Raw genomic sequence first — 12082 nt, 5'->3', positions numbered from 1 at the left:
AGTAGAGAAACTATTTCCCCTGGCAAGTGGGTTGGTAACCAGAAGTCATCGATTTTAAAACCACTGGTAAAAGAACTAGAGTGGAAATGAGAAATTTCTTCACACAGAGAGGGTTGTTGAGATCTGGAATGCACTACCTGAAAGTGTGGTGGAATCAGATCCCATAGAAACTTTCAAAAGACAATTGGACATGTACTTGAAGAGGACTAAATTGCAGGGTTATGGGGGGGGAAAAGCTGGGGTGTGGGACTAAATTGGACAGCTCTTTCAAAGAGCCAGCACAGGTATGATGGGCCGAATGGTCTCTTTCTGTGCTGTAAGATTCTATAATTGTATGATTTAGCATACATAGTCCTGTGTTGTAGCTTCACCAGGTTGGCACCTCACTTTCAGGTACATCCGGTGCTGCTCCTGGCATGCTCTTCTATACTCATTAAACCAGGGTTGGTCCCCTGGGTTGATGGTAAAAGTAGCGCGAGGGATATGCTGGGCCATGAAGTTACAGATTGTGGTGCAATACAATTCTGCTGCTGCTGATGGCCCACACCACCTCCATGGATGCCCAGATTTGAGCTGCTAGATCTGATCTGATTCTATCCCATTTAGCACAGTGGTAGTGCCACACAACACGATGGAGGGTGTCCTCAGTGTGATTATACAGGTCGCTAGTTAGACCTCATAGAATGATATAGCACAGAAGGAGGCCATTCACCCCATTGTGCTTGTGCTAGCTCTTTGCAAGAGATTTACAATTAGACCCACTTCCCTGTTTTTTCTCCATAGCCCAGCAAATGTTTCACATTCCATTCCCTATCGGCCGGATTTTCCGATTGGAGGCTTCCTATGGGCGGATGCCTCCGATTGGGAAAAAATCTACGAACTTATCTGCTGGCTCCGTAGGTCCCGTGACTTCCAACCCTGGGCCTCTGCTCTACGAAATGCACAGAGGCCCAGGTATCCCAGGGACGCATGTGGTTCACAAGCATCCCTGGGATCACATGGGCCATGGGGAACCAATCAAAAGGGAATCCCCCGTCACACTTTTGACCGGTCTCTACGCATAGATCTGTCAAAAGTATGAATGGGGATCACTTAAACAGTTAAACATTAAAAAAAAAATCAAAATCACGTATTTAAAATTAAATATTTTAAACATTAAATTTTTTGAAAAAAATAGGTTTTTTACAGGGCTAAAAATAAACTTCGCTTTTTAAAAAGTAAATGAGTGGGGAAAAAAAATTTAAACTCTTTTATGCTGGTAAAAGCAGGCCTTGCGTCTGCTTTTACCAGGCGTAGGATTTTTAAAGGTTTTCAGCGGGCAGAAGTTGTGCAGAAAGTTGAACTCTGCCCGCAGAGGCCCTTCTCCCGGGCAGGCGGATGATCTGTCAAGAGAATTCTTGACCGATCGGAAGTGCCGGGTTTTAGCGCATACGCACCCGTGGGAGCTTGGAAAATCCGGCCCAATATTGAATCTTTCCAGATCACCACAATTCGTTGCATAACGTTTTCCTTCCTCATGTCGTCTCTGGCCCTTTTGCCAATTACCTTTAAATCTCTGTCCTCTGGTTACCGACCCGCCTGCCATGGGAAATATTTTCTCCTTAAACACTCTATCGAAACCATTCATGATCTTGAACACCTATCAATTCTTCCCTTAACCTTCTGAGCTCTAAGGAGAACCACCCCAGCTTCTCTAGTCCCTCCACATAACTGAAGTTTTTCATCCCTGGTATCGATCTAGTAAATTTTCTCTGCACCTTCTCTAAGGCCTTGACATCCTTTCTAAAGTGTGGTGCCCAGAATTGGCTACAATACTCCAGCTAGGGCCTAACCAGTGTTTTAGAAAGGTTTAGCATAACTTCCTTGCTTTTGTACTCTATAATCCTCTATTCATAAAGCCAAGGACCCTGTAATCCTTTTTAAACCGCCTTCTCTACTTGTCCTGGCACCTTCAAAGACTTGTGTACATACACCCCCAGGTCTCTCTTCCTGCACCCCCTTTAAAATTGGACCATTTAGTTTATATTGCCTCTCCTCATTCTTCCTACTAAAACTGATCACTTCACACTTCTGTATGTTAAATTTCATCTGCTATGAGTCTGCCTATTTCACCAGTCTGTCTGTCCTCTTGAAGTCTGTTACTATCCTCCTTACTGTTTACATTTGAATTTTGTGTCATCGGCAGACTTTGAAATTATGCCTATTGTACCCAAGTCCAGGTCATTAATGTATATCAAAAGGTGTTGTGGTTCCAACACTGACACCTAGAGGACACTGCTACACACACACTCCCCTAGTCTGAAAAACAACCACCATTACTCTCTACTTTCTGTCCCTTAGCCAATTTTGTATCCAGGCAGCCCTTTAATCCCAGGAGCTTTAATTTTGCTAACTAGTCTGTTATGTGGTATTTTATCAAACACCTTTTGAAAGTCCATATGCACAACATCAACTCCACTACCTGATCCACCCTCTCTGTTACTTCATCAAAGAACTCGATCAAGTTAGTCAAACACGATTTGCCTTTCATATATCCATGCTGATTTTCAATTATTAGCTCATAGTTTTCCAAATGCCAATTAATTTTGTCCTGGTTATTGGCTCTAAAAGTTTCCCCAACACTGACTGGCCTGTAGTTGGGGTTTATCCTTCTCTCCATTTTAAAAAAGGGGAGATTATTTCCACTGGTTCACTCCACAAGCAACAGGGAAATGGCCCAGTGCACTGGACACAGCAAATATCCCAGATAAGGTGCTCCCCGGACCAAACTGCTGCAGTGCAGCCATGACTGTGCCATCTACCTGTTAATGTGGAGGTTCACCTAGAAAAGCAAGATAACTCTCACACGGCCACGTACAGCCTGCTCTGTCAACCTCCTCCCAATCATCAGTTGATATAACCTGAAATGCCCAGCAAGTTCGGCCCCATCTGTGGCAAGAGAAGCAGAGTTAATGTTTCAGGTCGATGGCCTTTCATCAGAACGTGAAATGTTAACTCTTTCTCTTTCCCTAAATGCTGTCTGATTTGTTGAGTGCTTCTAGCATTTTATATCTGATTTCCAGCACCTGCAGTAATTTATTTTTGAATCCACAGAGTGATGGTAGGAATCCGCAGTAGTGCCGTCAGGCAACACCTGCAATCCAAGGTTGGGAGAACGTGATCCGTCTTCCCATCTGGATCATGTTCTCCCCTCATTCCTCCCCCTCCACCCCCTTAGTTCTGGATCACATTCTCCCTGCTCTCCTTCCCCCACTGTTCTCTGTGCTTCTCTTCCCCTCCCCTCCCCCCTCCCCTCCCCTCCCCTTCCCTTTCTGGTCTCGCTGCAAGCTCAGACACTACTGTTAAACTGCTAGAGCGAACGAAAGCGTAATCATGTGTGCAATTTGAGTCAAGTATCCCAAATCAATTTTGTACGTCAGATGTTAATCTTGTGTGGATAAAATAATTTTCTGTACATTTTTAGGGCAAGAGATTCTTCAACACCTTGGCGGCAACCGGGTGAACGTGAAAATACTCCAGCGAAAAGTGGAAGACCGAAAACCCCGCTTTCCGCGGGTAAAGCGGCGAGTGAGGAGGTTTTAATCATCAACAGGACGGAAGGGAGACACGTGATCCACAGGCCCGGCGCACAGCACGATCCAAACACAAAGACCGGCCGAATGAGGCGACGGAGCGAGTCGTCAGAGCCGAGCGTTTCCCGGCAGCAGAGCGAAGGCCCGGGCCGCGGTAGGGCGCGTCCATCGCAACAGCCCGACAGAAGCGCGGCCTCCAGCCGGGCTCCCGGCCACCAGCCTCAGGCACCAGACAGCGAGGCCCTGCCCGGGCCCATGCCCAGCCGAGGGAAGGAGGTGCAGTCTCACTGGCTCCGTGCCGACCCACGGAAGAACGGTAAAGTAGAAGCCAGCAAAAGAGCGCTTGCGACCAAAGCAGCCGCTCCGCCGGGCTCCACCAGCCTGCACACCACCCCGAGCGAGGCCGGGTGTCCCACTCCTGCAGCTGCCCAGAGGAAGGCCAGGTCCTCGAGTCCCGCACCTCAAACCTGTTCATCTAGGCAGCCGGCGCCATCATCCGGAACCGGCAGGAGGACTCGGCCGACCTTCTGCTACGATAATAACCGGAACGTGTTGAATGCGTGCGTGGATTCCCAATGCCACGAGTCTTCTGCTGGCTGCACTAGTGCAGACCCGTCCCCATGGGAGGCAGCAGGCTCGGGGGAAATATTCAACTCGGCCCAGGGATTCGATTCAAAGACCGAGAAAGAACTGTACAGGAGCTTTGAGGAGGAGTTTCTGGCAAATACAAGACGGGTCCTGTCGGAGAGTGGTGGTGGTGAGACCGTTGACCTGTTTCTCCACACCAATGCAGCCCCACCAGTCGGAAAAGCAGAGCATAAGATGATAGACTCGGCCTACTGCTCCACAACTTCCTCTACATCATCCCTAAACGTGGTGAACAAACTACCCACCCTCAATCAGCTCAGAGAAAGGCAAAGAGATGGTGCAGAGAAAATGCCACTCGGACAGTCTTGCAGTGGCTGTAATGCGGTCGCGAGGGAGATGCAGGAAGAGTGCGGCCAGGTGGATCGAGTAGATGGTGTTGAATGGAACGGAGGGTCTCCAAGTGTATACACCACAAATAATATTCTAAAAACTATAGAGAATGTCAGGGAACCTATGCTATCGAGTCCTTTAGGCGATAACAAATTATACATGATGGAGCTGAAATACCTGCATGATGACTCCAGCCACACAGGGCCACCAGAACCAGAGAAGGAGCATGATGGAGTCGCCCCCAATGAAAGCTGTACTGAACCGGGTGATTGCAGTGCAGTGGACAAGATCAACAGTTTGAATGAGGAGAATGATCCAGGGCATGGGAACAGTGAAGGGTCCTTTATTGAGACATCTAGCGAGTCGTCTGTCAATGTCCAGCTAAATTCTCATCATAAACACGCTGTGCAAATGAGGGCCAAGAAAGGGCTGAAGAAACCTGACCGAGTGCCTTCCATCTACAAGCTCAAGCTTCGTCCCAAGATTCGACCACGAACAGACAATCGACCCGAAAAGAGACCCTCCAAAATCCCCACACCAGTCAGCGGCAAACAAGGGCTGAAGTCCCCAAGGTCACCCCAGAATCCTCTGCAAGACAGCAGCCACTCTAGGCGGAAATTGAAACACAAAATAATCTTGCACAATGAAGAACTTCAGAGCTCCAGCGAGGATCTCTTGCCTTCACCCACCTCGGATGAAAGGAAAACTCCTTCTCTACACCGGGATGAAGGCTCCTGGGTTTAAGCCTACACATGAGCCTCTTTTATGTTTACAGCTTAAACAGTCCTGGCTTTTTCTTTGCACTTGGATTGATTGCAATGAACCAAATGACTCTTAAGTATCTCAGGTTGAATGCATTACAGGAAGCTGCCTGCTTAGAAACCTTAATCTCTCACTATTTAATGTTTAAGCAATGGCTGGTGGCATGTACTGTACTGGGAAGGGAGGAGGAATGAGTCGATTGATGGATGGGATGACTGGATTACCTGCCTGTCTTCAATTTTCCAGCACACTGCAGGCAGAGCTCATTGTTGCTATTTGATCATACCGGATTTATATCTGAGGGATTTATTTTTCATCCCTTTTCTGCATTCATCTGTCACCAGGACTATTGACCCGTAGTTAAGGTGATGGGTTATGTTAGTTCACGGGGCCCCTTAGTACTGGGAGGTGGCAGAAACCCCTTTCGAAGTCTTTAATGCAAAACGCGCCCATTTTGAACACAGATTGTCTTGTTGGGTTCTAGCGGAGCTGTCTGGCTATTTGACAGGGGCTGGTTGTGTTTAGGGACTGAGTGTGAGTGTCTTGCAGCCTTGTTTAATTGAGCCCGAGCGGGTTTGAAGGTACAACCAGTCACCACACGTGAGACAAGGGTTCCAATTGCCCTGAATCGCGGAGAATGGATTTGCATCAAATGATCAGTGTTTACATTCCAGATGTGGTATACAAAAACACCTCCCCCTGGCTCCTATGACGGAGACACAGGCGGCGCTCGTGTCCTGATGACATTTCTTTCATTTTTCCATTTAGTGCATTTCTGAAAGGAGGATTTCGGGGAAAAGAAGAGCTGGAGCAGTTTAACCCGGACTCTCGGTGACCAGTGGCATTTATAGCCTAACTTTCTACTTCATTAATATTAACCACACTCTGTACTTAATAGTTGTGCTAAAGGGCAACTTACTTGGTGTAAAATGAATGATCTGCAGCGGTTGCAGTACTGAAGGAGTTAATTCCTTGCCCTCCACGTTGTGATTTACTTTGTCAAGCCTGGGTTATGTCTCTCAGTCCCTCTCTCTCTCTCTCTCTCTCTCTCTCTCTCTGTGCTGCCAATCTGCTCAATGCCGGAATGGTTATTTGGCAGGACAAGTGTCGAAAGGAGGGCATTGTTGTGTTTAGTTTCGAACAGGAGCCATTCGCATTCCATGCAGTAAGTGTCAAATACCCAATGGCGCTCAAAGACTCGCTTAATTTAAAGCTTACTTTTCTGAAGACCGAATGTGAGCGAATTGTTGAGTGTTGAATTGCACCTGGTTTTCCGAAGGTTAGTAAGGACTGACTGACTGACTGTTTGTTTGTTTAAAAAAAAACCTTGCAGATTAGGAACCACAAGGCTGCCCAATGTAAGGTGACGTGTAAGGAATGAGACATCTTAAAGAGACATTGATGCTGGGCGCCGCTGTGGCATATTCTGCATTATTCGCACACTTGCGGCTCAAACTTTATCGACCCGTTTTCACTTTGTTGTATACTGGCGCGTTACCCAGTATCTGCAGAAGTGGTGCTCTGAGATTATGCTGCTAAAATCGATTTGGGTTAATCGGGAGGTGTACCCAATGTCTGAATCTATTGTACGATATCTAACCAGTGGATTGTGTTCTCTCGACCTCTGGAACCGGAGGAATCATTTTAAGTGTTTATTTCTGTAAGGTCATCTTCAAACACTATCCATTGCAGTCAGTGCAGCGACCCTGAATATTTGGACTGGTGTCGCTCGCTGGCGATTCTGCCCTGTTGACGGGTCGCTCCCGCGTGTTGTAGAACTGCAAGAAGCTGGCAGTGTCTCTGCCCAGGCACCACCATTTAAGAAACGCAACTTGTTTCGTGAGGTTTTTTCCACAATTCATTAAGGCCACAGCATGATTCTTAAATCACCGCACTGTCAATCACAGCTGGCAACATCTGCACAGAATTTTAAACACTACAGGTTTGATTTCACAAGAACAAGTACAGGACAGTAAGAGTTTTTCCTATTCCAGGGCACACCTCGGCGCAGTATCCATTTCGCGGGGTTTTGAGAGGGAGGTTTTTTTAAAACTTTTTTTGGTCAGAAAATGTATGTTCTCTGTCCACTAGTGGGAGATCCTATGATAAACGGTCAAGAGCCCAGCTGTTTCCAACCCTCTAAATCTAGCTGCCAGGATGTGTACAAGTGCAGCCTGCGGTGGAAGCATCTGGTGGACTTTCCAGAGCCTCACAGCCGATATTGGGAGTTCTCTTCTATGGGACTGTGGACACCGAAGGGGTGAACCCGGGTGCCGCCACTTCATGTCCCAGCGAGTCTCTGCTCCGACACACTGGCTCGCAGCTGCCGAGGTGGTCGCCTGCTCAACACTTGAGCCGAGTTGATGGAAAGTGTAGATGCGATTGCAGCCGCGAGTTCATGCTCCAACACTGTGCCGCGGCCAGACTGAGCACTGGTACGCTCCCTCGACACTGCTGACCCCGAGTTGTGCTGCTTTGGGGCGGAACAGAGGAGCCTGGGCACCAACTCGAAGGAATTGGAGAGAGTGAGTCACCCCAGGACCAGTGATGGGTCTGGCCCAGAGGTTGGGGAGAACCGCACTCTCATTAAACTCTTTCTCCCCTTTACCCATTTAACATGATTTTACTTCCTCGTTCGGTCTTTTTTTGAATTATGATTTGTAATAATGTAGGTCACCCACCGTTACCTGTTGAAGCTCCACTCTCCTTACCAAAGAAGTATCTATATGGGGTCTGGATTGACTAAGTCTCTGGTACTGACTGGATTTGTTGGTGATATCTGATGCATTAGGTGGTGTAATTGCGAACTTTAAAACTACTGTATTTATTTGTGGGGGATGCAGCTTTAATGAGCCACTTATTATACACAACTATGTTTGGATTTTTCGCTGCATTGCTATTCTTTTCAAATCCCGCTTTAAGACAAACATTGAATGAAACATTTCAAATTGTCAGCATTTTCGCAAGGGTAGAAATGAGCACTATGTTCTCCTGATATCACCCTGACGCTTAAATAGTGTTTTTGATCTGATGGATTATTGGCATAGAGGGGCCTTGCTTTATTTTCAGCCCCCCAGTAGAGCAGGCCTGACTCTCGGTGGGATTTCTGTGCTGCCAGCCCAGTACTGGAACACCACTCTGACCCACATTCTTCCCTTTGGAGAGTGTAGGACATTCTGATAACATTTGCTCTATTTATTCTAAATTTTAATTTCTAATTTTGATTCTGTATTTGAACTACACTGTCGATGAATTAGCTATGCTAAAACATCGTGTCCCCTGTTCTTGGCTTTGCTTCACATAGCCTTGTTGAAGAGATGTACTTGTCCTGATTAAACCGTTTGAATACAACCTGCACATTGACTGACCCCCATTCCAGTTAAAAGGTTGGTTTTATTAGACAGTTTAAATGATGTGTTGAGGGATATTCTGTCTAATTATCGACCCAATCGTGTTGCTGCTACTTACAGGTAAAATGTTCGCACGATGAAGTGTTAAAAGTATATGCTGTACTAACCAATACAAAAATGACACTTGTGAAATATTGACTAGATTGTATAAAGCACATATTTAAGGGGTTGGGTGTGAGGTGTGGTTCATTCCTGGCATGATGTATGTGTATTCAAAATATACAGAAAAGCAATTAGCAAGTATGCAGTTATTAACTATGCAATTACAGTCGATGAAAAACTGTTTTTAAAAAGCTTTAATCTCTTGAAAGAATAGTGGATAATCACCGCTTATTTAAACACTGTTGTGAGCAGTTAGTACAGCGTTCTGCTGAGCATTTGAGTGGCTCGCTGGCACTAGATGTGTGTGTATATATTAATCGTGGCACATTAAACCACGCCGCTAAATCCTGATAAACCCTTAGCTCATTCCCGAAGCAGCACTCGAACAATGCAGGCGGTTTCTGCAGACTGCACATCCAAAACATTAATTTGCACAGTGCTTCTCCTTTTAGCCATTGGAAAGTTGAATAATAAAGAGAATGTTATGCAGATATCCAGGATTTTGCGTTTGGCATTCCTATATCAGACGCGTACATGAATGAACAATGATGTGTTTTATTTAGAATTCAGTGCTTGAGTCAGAATTATTCTTGGACCATTTCGACAGCAGCACTCCGAATATGAGTGCACGCGGTATCCAGAAACCGCTGCTGTCTGAACACTAATAGAACAGGTGGGATACAGTTATTAGGAAAAATAGTACAGTAACCGAGGCCTGGCGGGTCCAATTTGCCAAACAAAAAGGTACACATGAGCAGGATTGCGTGCAAGTGGGGAATTCACTGCCTTTGTCTCTCCTGTCGGGTTCAGTTGTTAGTGCCAGAATTCAGCCTTTCTTTCTCTGACTCTCCCTTCATTGAATCTCCTCTCTCTCACACTCTGACTCTGTCTCTTTCTGACTTCTGAGAGATAAAAATAATTGCTATTGGGGAAACCGACCTATTCCGGCTTCGAGTACAAGTGAAAAGATTATGTTAACTATATTGGGACAAGGCATTCCCCCCTTACGACGAAGGGCCTTTGTCTTGTTTGGGCACCTAACCACTTTAAAAGGCGGAGGAACAGGCTGAGCCGGATGGGAAGACAAACGACGATTATCCGTGTACATCCAGGATTTGTGTGTGTGTGATTTCCATACAATTGATCAAAGTCTTCAATGTAAACAGGATTTTGTAGCAAATTACACAAGACACCCTCTGGACTTGAATCAAACATTTGATTCTGAATTATAATCGTGAAGTGAGATTCTCCAGCGTGTACAAGAGGAAATGACACTAGCAGGGACAGGGTAACGATTCCGAGGGCAGGCATCTTAACTGAGCTTGTTCAGTATGAGTGTGACTTTGGGGAACAGTAAAAGCACTGACGGCCTCTGTCCGCCTTTCAACCGAAAATGGGTTTAATTTGAAGAAACATTAGTGACCAAAATGCTGCAGCCTTGACTAGATCCTTGTGTAAACGTATTGTGCAGTATATATGTAAATAGGGCAGTAGGCCATGCTGCAAAACGAATGCGTTGCCTTTACCCCCACCCTTGCCTTAAGGTGATTCTTCTACTATTTAACTATAAAGGAGTGTACGAGAGATGTAAATTATTTGGCGTTTGCAATGTGTGGATCGCCCCTGTTTGGAATGGAACAAATGAGAATTTGAAGCGAGACTGTATTCTACACGTTTGAAACTTGATATTCGGGATCAAGTGATGTAATGGAAGAAAGGGAACACGTTCCAAAAATTTGCAATATTTGTAAATGTAGTTTCTTTCAAAGTAACATCACACTCAGATTGTATTATTTTAAAAAATAAAGTCAATTTTTACAGAGATACTGGATGTGGTGCCTGTCTGGAGCTTTCTCAAATCTCTGAAGAGGGATACAAATCATAACCTCTATAATTAGACATTAAACAGCCAATTGATATTTTTGGAAATACTCCAGTCAGCATCTGTAAAGAGGAAAAACAAGTTGGGATGTTTTAGGCATGTACCTTCATCAGAACCTTGGGGATACACCATCAAAACACTTGTTCACAGATGTGGACTGACCTGTGGGGGTGCAATAATGTCAGTTTTTCCTTTTTTTAAATTTTTTTTGATTACTAGATTGATTCCTGGAATGAGAGGCTTGTCCTATGAGGAGAGGTTGAGTAGAATATGGCTATATTAGAGTTTAGAAGAATGAGAGGCGATCTCATTGAAACGTATACAATTTTTACAAGGCTTGACAGAGTAGATGCTGATAGGCTGTTTCCCCTGGCTGGAGAGTCTCGAACTAGGGGTCAATTGTTTCAGGATAAAGGTTTAGACATTTAGGACTGAGTTGAGCTATTTCTTCACTCAGCGTTGTGAATCTTTAGAATTCTCTACCCCAGCAGGCTATTGATGCTCAGTCGTTAAGTATATTCAAGACTGATATCAAATACATTTTTGGACTTGCGGGATATGAGGATCGGGCAGGAAAGTGGAGTTATGGCCTACTCATGTTCTTGAGCGATTAATGTAGTTCAGTAAGGATAGAATATGTGAGCGAGCGTGACTTAGGGTGGGATAGGATAAAGTCGTCAGAGGAGAAATGTGGAGGTTGGAAGGCTGGATGAGAACATTGGAATAGTTGAGTCTGCAGCTGACAGCGGTGCAAATTAAGGTTTCATTAGCAGATGGGCTGAGGTAGGGGCAGAGGCGGAAATATGAGGTCTTTGTGATAGGGTGAGTATGAGTTTGGAAGCTCAGTTTAGGATTGAATAGGATGCTGAGATTGCGAACAGTCTGGTTTGGCCTAAGATGGTGGCTGGGGCAGATGGAATTAATAGCAAGGTTATGGGGTTTGTGGCAGAGGGAAATGACGATGGCCTCAGCTTCCTGATGTCTAATTGGAGGAAATTGCAACTGGAGAGCGTCAGCGAGCGAAATCTCGGCGGGAATCGCGGAGCGGCAGCAGTACAAAAGGCTCCAAGAGACCAGGTAGGCCTCAGAGCGTACCAATCTCCAATCTCAGAGGGAAAGAAGTAAAAAGTAATCGAAGTGTGACGTCACCAGAAAGCAGGTAAGTGATTGGTTGGTGAGTATTTCTCTTTAGAAACTATAAACCAGAGTTAGAGTTTATAAAGTCTCTGTGGTGTAGTGGGGACTGTTTATAAACCAGGGCCCTTAAATATACTATTTAACAGTAGTGTACTTGGTGGGATTGATTTGATTTAACTTAATTGCAATTAATTAAAGGGTAAGTCATGGCAGGAGAGCCCAGCCCCATTGTATGCTCC

General features: G+C 45.4%; 1 protein-coding gene across 2 annotated transcripts in view; it reads left to right on the top strand.

Annotated features, from left to right (window-relative positions):
* gas2l1 (growth arrest-specific 2 like 1) overlaps positions 1-10646 on the top strand; it is a 68207-nt gene extending 57561 nt beyond the window's left edge. For both annotated transcript variants that reach the window (XM_085961495.1, XM_085961496.1), the window contains one exon: positions 3464-10646. In XM_085961495.1, coding sequence (XP_085817621.1) covers positions 3464-5294 — 1831 coding nt within the window. In that variant the 3' untranslated portion in view covers positions 5295-10646. The remainder of the gene's footprint in view (positions 1-3463) is intronic.
* Positions 10647-12082: the final 1436 nt, after the last annotated feature.

The sequence above is a fragment of the Somniosus microcephalus genome, chromosome 19 (genome assembly GCF_052327205.1).
Source record: "Somniosus microcephalus isolate GS21.2 chromosome 19, FLI_Smic_1.0, whole genome shotgun sequence".
Classification (NCBI taxonomy): domain Eukaryota; kingdom Metazoa; phylum Chordata; class Chondrichthyes; order Squaliformes; family Somniosidae; genus Somniosus; species Somniosus microcephalus.
Note: the sequence above shows the minus strand (reverse complement) of the source record. Positions and strands in the feature narration are given on the sequence as shown.